The sequence below is a fragment of the Canis lupus genome, chromosome 24 (genome assembly GCF_011100685.1).
Source record: "Canis lupus familiaris isolate Mischka breed German Shepherd chromosome 24, alternate assembly UU_Cfam_GSD_1.0, whole genome shotgun sequence".
Classification (NCBI taxonomy): Eukaryota; Metazoa; Chordata; class Mammalia; order Carnivora; family Canidae; genus Canis; species Canis lupus.
In genome coordinates this window covers 37,065,088-37,076,768 of record NC_049245.1, presented here as the reverse complement: position 1 = coordinate 37,076,768, position 11,681 = coordinate 37,065,088, and the positions used below count along the sequence as shown (strand labels likewise).

At 53.1% G+C, this 11,681-nt stretch overlaps 1 protein-coding gene across 1 annotated transcript; it reads left to right on the top strand.

The window, feature by feature from the left end:
* Window positions 1–566: 566 nt before the first annotated feature.
* Window positions 567–11,107, top strand: SPATA2 (spermatogenesis associated 2). The gene is made up of 3 exons (XM_038572574.1): window positions 567–859; window positions 6,377–6,825; window positions 7,754–11,107. Exons 2-3 carry the CDS (start codon window positions 6,490–6,492, stop codon window positions 8,978–8,980), a joined length of 1,563 nt encoding a protein of 520 aa, XP_038428502.1. The 5' UTR covers window positions 567–859; window positions 6,377–6,489; the 3' UTR covers window positions 8,981–11,107.
* Window positions 11,108–11,681: the final 574 nt, after the last annotated feature.

Below are 11,681 nucleotides of genomic sequence, written 5' to 3'. Positions count from 1 at the left end.
TTCTTAACGCTAGCCAGTGACATCAACAGTCCCCTCAAGGCTAGATTCCATCTATGATGCTGGGGTTCTCGTTTGCTCTCTTTATTATTTTTTTAAGATTTTATTTATTTATTCATGAGAGACACAGAGAAGGGGAGAGATAGAGAGAGAGACAGGCTCCATGCAGGGAGCCCGACGTGGGACTCGATCCCGGGTCTCCAGGATCAGGCCCTGGGCTGAAGGCGGCGCTAAACCGCTGAGCCACCCGGGCTGCCCTCGTTTGCTCTCTTTAAGCCTCCGTATTTGCATCTGTAAAATGGGGCGAGGGCTCCAACTGTTAGCTCCTGCTCAGGTGCAGCCTGGAGCGCCACTCGCGGGCGGTGGACAAGGGACAAGTCCGGGGAGGCGGGGGCCGGGGATCACCCGGTCTGCGCTCGCAGCTCCCAGCCTCCACCGCCCGGCTCCAGACCCGTTCCCATGGCAACCCGGCCAGCCACCATCCTGGGGCCGGCGTGCGTCACGTCCGGCCCGTTTGTTTCCGGGTCTAGCGTCAGCCGCGGCGGCGGCCCTCCAAGCCCCAGGGCCGGAGCCCGCGACTCCTCGGCTCCTTCTTCTGCCTCCCGCTTCTCCCTCAGCCTCCCGTAACGATCGGCCTCTCCCCAGCCCAACGCGCAGCCGCGGCCCTGCCTCCCTTTGGGCCCGCCCCCTAAGACGTCACTTCCTGGCCGAGTGTTTCCGGGTCGCCGCTTGTCCCGGGGTACTGGCTTCGGTCCCCTGCAGCCGGCCGGAGCGACGAGAGCCCAGCCGGGCCCGGCTCCGGCGGCGGCCGCGGCTCCTTGTGGATTTCCTCGGCCGGGGCGTCCTCGGCGGCAGCGCCGGGGTGAGTGCGGGGCGGCCGCGGGCCAACACGGCCTCCGGCGCCTCCCAGGGCGCAGGGGGCGCCGACTCGGCGGGGCTCGGCGGACCCGGGAGCGGGGGGTCCCCTCGCAGCCCGCGGGGGCGACGGGTGGCCCCGCCTTTCCGGCATCCGGAGGGCCCAGCTGGTCCCCGGGATCCCCGCTCCCCCGAGGGCTGCCTCGCAGACTCCTGGGGCCGGCATGGGTGGCCCGGGGCAGCTCGGGAGGAACACCCCCTCTTCGGCGACGAACCAGGCAGTTGGCTACCCCGAGCCCCCCGTGAGACCGTTACCGCGCAGCGGGCTCCAGCCCCGTCTCGGGCCCCAGACCCGGGTCTGTGCTCGCTGTGTGACCTTGGACAAGTCATTTCATCTTCTGAGCGTCGTTTGGCCTAATTTGTTAAATGGGCGTGAACGTGCCTGCCGGGGCCGTGGTGGGGGCGAGATGAGAGGATGCTGGTGAAGCGCGGCCTCCGGCATACAGCAGGCGTCCAATAAATGAGAGCTGCTGTCCGCTCACTCACCCGGAAAGGGCCAGAGTTTGGGACCGGAGTATTTTTCACGACCGGATAGACTCTCAGAGGCTGTAGGAATTACCAGGTGGGGTATAAGAGCAGCCTCCAGCTTCGGTCTCCGGCAGGGAGGGGGAGCTGCTCCCTTCAGAGCCCCTCTGAGACGCAGCTGCCCGTGGGGAAGGCCGTGTTCAGCAGCGCTGAGGTTACGTTCAGAGGTGTGCAAGGCCTCTTTCTCTCTCTCTGAATTTCCCTGGAGTCTGATTGGGGTCTGGGGGACCCTCAGGTGTTTCACAGCCAGTGCAAGGTGCCTCCGCTGTGTCTTAGGAACCTCGGCTTTGGAATGAGTGCAAAGGAGTGGCGGTTCGGAGGTGGAGGGGGTTGAACTGCTGGCTCTCCTCTGGCCGCTGTTTGGAGGCCGAGGGAACTCTGAACTGGCTGGAGCCCGACCAGAGATCTGTAAACCTGTGGACTGGGGCGATGCTGGGACCAAAATAGCTTCTGCCTGTGCAGGGAGGGGGCGCCTCCAAATGCTGCCTGGGGAGTGTTTCTGCTTGAATGGGCCAGCTGAGGTAAAGCCAAGCTAATGCTTTGCTACCTCCAAATCATTTCAGCTCCTTTCAGTGGGGTTTTAAACAGGTACAGCTTTCCTTTGGATGCTTAAAAAAATAATCATCGGAAAACTAATAATCCTTAAAAAGCTACCACCTCCCTGACTGTGTATGTACTTGTACTGTCTCTCTCTTCATTGACTTGTTTTTCAAAGGGAGTCCAGATTGTGGGCGCAGGGAGTGCTGACCAGGCCTGTTGGCTCTGGGCACCCGCCTGATGCTGTTAGGGATGTTCACAGTGCCATTTTTTTCCCCCACCAGACTGGCACGTCATGGTGTTCCAATCTTTGGGTTGCTTAGAGAAATTAACGGCTTCTGTCATTGCGCTGTCTAGTCTCCTGTAACCACGCTGTTTTTGCAGAGAGCGTGTTTTTTGTTGTTCTTGCAGAGTGCTGGGAATAAATTGCTGGCTCTGTGCTCAGAAAAGACACCAGCTATGGCCAGCTACAATGCAGCCTGTATTCTCAGAAAATGTATTCAGGAGGGATGATGTCAGCTGCTTCACCACTGGCCGGTGTCTGGCCAGCCTCTTCCCTTGGCCCTTGAGCTTACATCATAAAGAGATTTGTGGCTCTTCTAGCCCCGTTCTGTGTGGGAAGATGTGAATTTTGCTACTATAGGAATTTTTAGAACTCAACTCCGCTCTCCCTGCCATAGGACGTTCTAACTTAGCCCTTTCAAGTAGAGCTGTCCAGCAGATGCCACAGGACACCTTTTGCCTAGAAGCACCCCAACTCAGACTTTGAGTCAGGGTTTTGGCATTGGTCCTAGGTTTGGACTTCAGATTCCCTTTTTCCTGTAACTTAGGACAAGTGCTTTGGCCTCGCTGAGCCTCAGTTTCCTCTTTAACCTTGGGCTGTCCTGTGAGTTTCGTTGATTTTTATCAAGCCCTTAGCAGAGGACCCTCATGTACTAATCCCTTGGTGAATGGTAGATTATAAGAATAAATGAGTAAGATAAACGGGGAAAAAAACCCAGGCCTCAGGGCCTGCCAGCTGAAGTTCAAATTACAGCTCTGACCGTTGGAAGCTTCTCTGGATTCATGGCCGAACTTTAGTTTCCTTCGAGCATTGTTGTGAGGATTAAATGGGATGATGCAATTAAAGTGGAAGGCCCTGTGCTTAGTGCGTAGTAGGACCTCAGTAATCAGTCATTTCCCTCTCCTTCCTTAATTCTCTCATAGTGTTCATTTCCTTTCACTTTTCTGTTCACCTACTTATATTGGTTCAAGATTCATCATAGATTGGTTTCCTATCCTTGACTTCAGGATTTAGAACACCAGTTGGGCTATTCGGATTCCTTTTCCTTGTTTATTGTGTGCCAGCAACAAACAAGGGTGTGGACTGTGGTGTGATTACAGAGCAGCAGACGCTGAGCTTGAGGGTGGCTGACTTTGTTAAAAAAAAAAAAAATCAGCCTCTATAAGCTCAAAGCTGACTTCCTTGGAGAAAGATCACAGCGGTACTTAGGAGGATTGATGTCCCTCTGTTTAAATTCTTCTCAGGTGTATCAAAAAATAGTCCCTGGGATGGACGTTTCTCTTAGATGAATAAAAAATGGTAAATACTTACAGGTTTTTATTAGCAAGGACTGACGTCTTTCAGGTTGCAGTGCAAACTTTGATAAGAAGTTCTTTCAGCTAGACTTGAGGGACAGGGCTGTGGCTTTCCAACTGCTCCCCACTACCCACCCTACATCCCCCCACTGCACCCATCCTAGGGCCTGGCACCAGAAAGGAGCTGCATAAAATACTTGTTGAACTCAGGAATTGTGGGGGTATGGGGCGGAACACAGGTGCCACAGAAGGTCAGGCTTGGAATCTTGGGTTCACTAACTCTGGCAGCTTACAGCATGTCATATCATGGAGCCTCTGTCCCTTCTCTCTCCAGCTGATCTCCCGGGATTCTTGGAGAGCTCAGTGAGAAACTGAAGGAGTGGCATCGTGAATGCACCATTCATTTCACCTGTTTTCTCAAACACCTGCTGTGTGCCAGGCTGTGTGTTAGGCACCACGGAACAAAACAGATATGGTCTTTGCCTTTGTGGAGCTTCCTGGGTAATAGGGGGCACAAAGAGAGGAAGTTAGTAAATGAATAAATAAAAGTGATAACGTCAGAGGGTGATGATCCCAGGATAATGGGATAACGAGGGACTGGGAAGGTGGGAGTTAGAGCTGGGGTTGTCACTGAGGCCTCTGAGGGGTGACATTTGAGCTAAGGCCTGAGTAATGAGAGTGAGCCAGTTATGGGAAGGATCAGAGAAGGAACAGGCAAAAGGAACAACATGGGCAAAGGTCCTGAGACAGGACTGAGCTTGGTGTGTTTGAGGAACAGACAGACGGGTCCCTGTGAGCAGAAGGGAAGGAAGAGGGAAGGGGAAGACGGCCATGAGCAGGGGTAGACCGTATGAAGCCTTTGACCTTTGGTCAGAAGGTGGGATTTTATCCTAATGGACTTAGGTTTGCCCCCTGTGCCCCTCACGTGTATTTGTTCCTGAATAATTGGGCTCCCTTGGCAGGGCAGTGGGTAGGAGAAGGTGGCCTCTCTGTCCCCAGTTCTCTCGCACATCTCACCCCTCACCTCATAGTTAAGATACTCAGGAGTCTCCCCAAAAACCAGAGAACCCAGGCGAGTGGCTCAAGATGTAGATGATTTTATTCAGCTCCTGATTGCCACTGGATTCATAGGCCTTTAGCACTTCCTGAGCTGAAGCCAGTTGTGCTAAAGGCTGGCACAGGCCTGTCCCATCCCTGCAGCTTCCTTCTCGGTCCCTTGCTATGTGCACAGCCAGCAGCAGCCTCCTTCACTTAGACAGCAGATGTCTAGGAGGCACGTACCCCATGTCTGGCTCTGTGCTTGGGTTACCTTAACGAGTAATTCAGTTGGGATCGCTGTGCCCATGGAGCTTGGCGAGGGTGAAGATGCTCATCCACCACCTGGGCGGACATAATTGCCCGCTCTGATCTTACCTCTTTGAGAATGCTTGGCGTTGTGGCAGGGGAATGGCACCTTCAGAGAGCAGGAGTAGCTGCTCATGTGTATCAAAGGCTTATTTCCAGCCAGCCCTCTGTGAAGAGCTCTCTGTACTGATTGCACATAACCCTTCCACCAATTCTGGACTCTAAGTACTATTGTCAACCCCCATTTTTGGATGAGAACACTGAGGCCCACAGAGGCTGAGTAGTTCACCCAGGTAGCCTCGAGAAGCAGACCCAAGATTCACACCCAGACAGTCTGGCTTGGGGATCTGTTCGTAACCCCTGTGCTGTGCTGTCCTCCTGGCCCTGGCAATACCCTCGATGAATCCAGATTGCTCCTGGCATTGTGGCACCAAAAATATTGCTTGCTCTGTGCATGTTCTACTAACTGGGGGCCAAGCAGACAGCAAGAATGTACAAATTTGGTGTACCCCAGCTCAGAATGTCTTGTCCTCTTCCAGTGGGACTGTGAAACTCTCCTAAGGTAGAGGGGAATGCAGGCTGTCAGAGCCAGGGAAAATGTTCTCCAGGGGTCAGCAGCCAGCATGATCTCTCTTTAAAGTGGCAGATAAGATCATGTCCCTCTCCCCCTTGCTTTGAACTCTTCAGGTGCTTCATGTGCCTCCTTGAATAAAATGTACAGTTGGGGCACAGGATCCTGTCCTGATGGTGCCTGCAGCTTCATCTCTGGTCACTCCCTTCCCTTCCCCTTGCTGCCTCAGCCGCATTGGCCCTTTTTCTGTTCATAGGCCAAGCTCCTTCCTGCCTCAGGAAAGCAGGGCGTGGTGGTTAAGGGCGTAGACTTTGGAACCAGGCTGCCAGGGCTCTCAGCTCTGCCTCTTCGTGGTTCTGTAACCCTGGACACTTGTAACATTTCTGTGTCTTCATTTTTACATCTGTAAAATGGGGATCCTATCTCCTAGCGTTGTTTGAGAAGACGAAATGCATTCACATGCATCAGTGCCCGGTGCGTAGTAAGAGTGATAGTGTTAGCTCTGGGCCTTCCTCCCTGGCGACACTGCTGCTGTTACATTCTCCGCCCACCTCTTTGCTTGGCAAACTCTTCATGCTTCAAGCCTAACTGTCACTGCCTGGGGTGGGGATGGGGGTGGGACTTTTAAAAACTTCTCCTCCCCACAAAACCAGGTTAGGTGCTTCTAATCATATCTTTATCTGAGTTCAACAAAGTCCAGGACCTGTTTGTCTTGTTTCCACTACAACTTTGCACATAGTCTGCGTTCAGTCAGTGTGTTAGCAGAATGGATGAGCAGAAAGGGGCCTAGAGCTGGCGATGCCCGGTGTGGCTCAGGCCAGGTCGGTCTGGTTTTGTCTCAGCAGCCACAAGCTGGTATATGGACCATTTCAGGAATGAAATGATGTGCTTTTTTTCTTCCCCTTCCAGAGCACGCCCCTCTACTCCAGGTGGGCAGCATGTCTGTGCTTTTAGCAATGGCCCTGCCTCGAACCCAGAAACCATGGAGGAGATAAGGTAGCCCTGCCCTGTCCCTGAATCAGATGGGGAAGCCCAGTTCGATGGATACAAAATATAAGGATGACTTATTTCGGAAGTACGTGCAGTTCCATGAGGGCAGAGTGGACACCACCCCCAGCAAGCAGCGGCCTGGCAGTGATGAGTACCTTCGGGTGGCAGCCTCGACCCTACTCAGTCTACACAAGGTGGATCCCTTTTATCGATTCCGGCTGATCCAGTTCTATGAAGTGGTGGAGAGTTCCCTGCGCTCACTCAGTTCTTCCAGCCTGCGGGCTTTGCACTGCGCCTTCAGTGTGCTGGAAACGATGGGCGTCAACCTCTTCCTCTACCCCTGGAAGAAGGAATTCAGAAGCATCAAGGTAAGGTCTAAGGAAGGGCCGTCCACACCGGTCTCCCTGGTTCACCTCCTGGTCCAACCTGAGAGGGCTTGTGCCAATTGCATGCCTCCTCTGCCCGCAGACCCTCCTGTCTTCCCCACTGCCTTTGATGTAACAACTAGAAGTACCCCCCTCCCTGAGGCTCCCTACTTTGCTGTCTGACAAGTGTCATCTCTTTACTGGGTCCCTGCCCCTGGCAGCTCCCACCTGAAGTTGTGAGGTTGGAAAGGTAGGCAGCTCCCTGGTTATGCAGGGCTTTGAAGCCCAGGGCAAAGGGCTTGAATCTGCCCTAAGTAGGCTGAGAAGCAAGGCAGGTCAGGGTCAGGTTTCCATTTGGAAAGCATCCCTCTGGCTGTTGTATGGGAAATAGCCTAGGGGGGCGGCGAGAACAGTTAGGAAGCTGCCGTGGATGTTGGAGTACTCTGAGAGCAGGTTTGGACTAAGTAGTAGCAGACAGGAGGGTGGAGGATGGATTTAAGAGAGAAAGAAAATTCTGAATCATTCTGAAGGCAGTGGTGGCTCAGGAGAGTTTCCACAAAGCCAGTCTGTTATTCTTCAGAACTTCGCAGAGATGCCAGAGAGGAATATTCTTGCTCATTGGGCATTCATCCCCCACTCTGATCCCTTCTCTTCTTGTGCGTTTGCCCTGTTTCCTCCTCCTGTGGAGCAGAGCCGCTGAGCCCCATATGGGAAGCTGGTGGCTTTGTGCCCTCAGCTCAGGGCAGGAGTGCCGTGCGGCTCCCCTCGCCATGTGCTAGTAGCCTCCGCCTGCTGCAGCGAGGAGCTGCTGAGATCCTTCCTCCCCTCCTTGTGCTCCCGTTCCGCCCTGGGCATACTGGGCACTGAAGCCAGCTCCCTGTGTGTCTCAGCAAATCGTGCCTCTCTTTTTCTGCCCCCTCCCTTCTCCTAGACCTACACGGGCCCCTTCGTTTATTATGTCAAGTCGTCGTTACTGGAAGAGGACATCCGAGCCATCCTGCATTACATGGGCTACGTGCCTGAGTTAGGGACTGCGTATAAACTCAAAGAGCTTGTAGAGACCCTCCAGGTGAAGATGGTTTCCTTTGAGCTCTTTCTGGCCAAGGTGGAGTGTGAGCAGATGCTGGAAATCCACTCACAAGTCAAGGACAAGGGCTACTCCGAGCTGGACGTGGTGAGCGAGCGCAAGAGCAGTGCGGAGGATGTGCGTGGCTGCTCTGAGGCCCTGCGGCGGCGGGCTGAGGGCCGGGATCACCTGACGGCCTCCATGGCCCGTGTGGCACTCCAGAAGTCTGCCAGCGAGCGGGCAGCCAAGGACTACTACAAGCCTCGGGTGACCAAGCCCTCGAGGTCAGTAGATGCCTATGACAGCTACTGGGAGAGCCGGAAGCCACCCCTGAAGGCCTCGTTGAGCCTGCGGAAGGAGCCCATGGCACCAGACTTGGAAGATGACCTCAAGGATGAGATCATCCGCCCATCCCCCTCGCTCCTGACCATATCTAGCTCCCCCCACGGAAGCCCGGATGACCAGCCATCCCCCTCCCCCAACAACGGCCTCGGCCTCCTGCGTGGCACGTACTTCTCCGCTCAGGAAGACGTGGATCTGTACACAGACTCAGAGCCTAGGGCCACATACCGGAGGCAGGATGCCCTGAGGCCAGACGTGTGGCTGGTCAGGAATGACGCCCACCCCCTCTACCACAAGCGCTCACCCCCCGCCAAAGAGTCCTCCCTGTCCAAGTGCCAAAACTGCGGGCTGTCCTGCAGCTCCTCCCTCTGCCAGCGCTGTGACAGCCTGCTTGCCTGTCCCCCAGCCTCCAAGCCAGGCGCTTTCCCTGGCAAGTCCTCTGCCCACGACAGCCTGGCCCACGGGTCGTCTCTGCGGGAGAAGTATGCAGGCCAGACTCAGGGCCTCGAGCGGCTGCCGCACCTCCACCCCAAATCCAAGCCCTCCACCACAGCCACCTCCCGCTGTGGCTTCTGTAACCGCCCGGGTGCCACCAACACCTGCACCCAGTGTTCAAAAGTCTCCTGCGACGGCTGTCTCAGCGCCTACCATTACGACCCCTGCTGCAAAAAGAATGAGCTGCACAAGTTCATGCCCAACAACCAGCTGAACTACAAGTCCACCCAGCTCTCCCATCTCGTGTATAGATAGACTGGACCTGGCATCCCCTGCTCCAAGGGCTACAGCACTGACTTTCTGGTTTCCCCCCTGGGAAGTAGTGTTGATGTGTTGATCTCAGAAGCCGAGACCTGCATTTGACTATGTAGGTGTCAGGGGATCGTGGGGTTGGCCGCACCATGTGGGAGTTCCCATGGTGACCCAGATACTTCAACTGATGGCTGCTTTGTCGCCTGACAAGGGAGAGGGTGGCACTTCCGTTCAGATTCATTTTGCTAATCTCTCCACTCCCTATTCCGTTGTTTTGTTTTCGAGGAGGATTTCTGAGACTCTTGCCACACCCACCTCTTCCACTGCAAAGCCAACTTGGACTGGGAAGGGTCCTCCAAATGCCCACCTGGAGCGCCTGAGCTAGAGGCCTGTTGGCTTGTGAAATGAGCCCTCCTGCCACACCGGGCCTCTTCCAATGGCTCATCCTTTGGCCGCCCCCTTCCCAAATACAAGGATCTCCCACCTGGAACCCCCCCCCCCCAACGCTGACTTCCACCTAAGTCTCAAGGGTGGACTGTGTCCAGTATTCACTGAATGGCATCCTGTTGCCAGCACAGCTCAGTGCAGCCCGTGGTGTTCGTGCACTTTGCTCCAGCGCATCGAAGTGTGGACCTTCCACGGCGGGATAGACTTTTCCCCTTTCTGTTGTTTGCACATGCCCCTCTTACTGTACTGTAAATAGATATTTTTGAGATTTATTTTTAAATAAATATTCAACTTGCCGTGTGTTTCAAAGTGGTTAAAACATTAATTATGTAGCTATTTATACAAATGACCTGGGTCCTTTAGTCTTCCAAGGGAGGGTCTCATGCCCTTCCATGTATCCTACACACACCACAGCCCGAGGGTAAGGCGGAGAGTGCGGGGGCCAAGGAGGAACAGACAATGCCCCTGAGCTGATGGAGAGCCACTGTCTTCCCTACAATAAATCTCTATATACCTACCTCCAGTGTACACTTAGGGGGCTAGTGCGGGCCAGGAGGTCTGTGTGCCTGCGGACTGTGATGACCTGGTGACCTTCAGGATCCTCACTCTGCAGATCTACAGCCTGGTCTTTGCCACTTGCTGCGTGTGAACCTTGCACTCCAAATGTCTCCAGTCTTGTTTCGGAAGGAAAATCCTATGGGATTCCCCTGCCTCCTCCCCCGCCCCCAATCTCAGCCCTCTTCGCCTGTTTCCAGGACTCCTCTGCAACATCAGTGATCTTTTTGCACTAATGTGGGCCCAAGTCAGCGTGTGCCCATCAGACAGATGTCTCCTGAGATACTCAGCTGAGCCTCAGTGCTTCCAAACCTGAGGGCCCCTTAAACTCCTCATGTGAATGACTGTCCCCTGGATTTTGCTTTTGGGGTGCAGAGCAGGAGTGGGGCAAGAATTCGAAAAAAGAACCGCTTCCTTGTGAACTACTATATTTTAGCCATAAGTGTTTGTGATGTACAGAGTATTATAGGAATTTACATGCAGTGGGTTTTCTGGTAGAAGGAGGTATTCAGCTCTTGAACAAATTTAAATCTGGCTGAATCCTGAGGCCACTGTGAATTTGCTCATGTTCTTCCAACTCAATTGAGTGATTTTAAGGTTTTCCAAATCTATGGCTCTTTTTTATATGTCTGGTAGAGCACATGTAGATATTCAATGTGTATGTACAGCTGACTTTCAACCACCTTTATTACTAAGACCAGCCCGTTCTGGGGTCATCATCTTTGACGTTCTTCTTTCCACATTTCCGAAGTGTCGATGCCTGTTTTACTCCCGAGAGCTCTAGTTTTCTAGTTTTCCATTTCCAGATCGCTCCAGCTCTACAGGAACTCTTAACAAACGGTGATGCCCGGTAACTTGTACGGTGGGCAGAAGCAGGAGTGCCCACCTTGTCCTGGGAGAGAAAGTCCGGCACGCGTGTGTCATCACGGAGATATTGTGTTCACAGACTGGAATAGAAAATGCTCTGACCCTGTCTTTGGTGTGTACCTTATTGTATGAGGTTGCTGTGATTGAGCTGGATAAATATATACTAATTTAAAAAGGCAGATGTTTTGCATTTGATTTCTACCAAGAATTGAAATGTTGAGAGATGATTTAAAAAATAATAAAGCGTCTTCCATTATTAAACCAAGTGTTTGAGGTTTTATGTCCCTCCTGCCCTGCTGCTTTTGAAGTTTGGGTTGATTGGGTTTTTTTGTTTGTTTTGCTTAAGCTGCATCCTTCAATGACAGGACTCACATTTTCTCCTCCACGAAACTGATATGTAATAATAGTCGGCATTCGGCATCCAAGTGCTCGTCCTGTGAGCCAGGTACTTTGTATGCTGAGACTTTACCTGCATGATTCCATGTAACAGTCTTCAGCCCCCTTGTAAGCTAGGTAGGTAGTGTTATGTATGATTCCCTTCTTACAGACGGGGAAACTGAGGCATGGCCAGTTCAGCCATGTTTCTCAGGAGTGGGACTCCAAACTCTAGGAGAAATTATTGGTGGTGATTGGCAGGCATTAAATAACATTGAAGGACATAATGAAAAAATTAATGACATCTTTAATTCTTTTGATCCATTTAAATGCCTTAAGGAGGAAGTTCTTATCGGGAAGACAAGTTCAGTGCTAGCTTGTCTGGACCAAAGAGGAAGGAGGTGTTAGGCACAGAGCCTCAGGCTGAATCTTAGCTAAGTAATCAGTTACTTTCTATTTG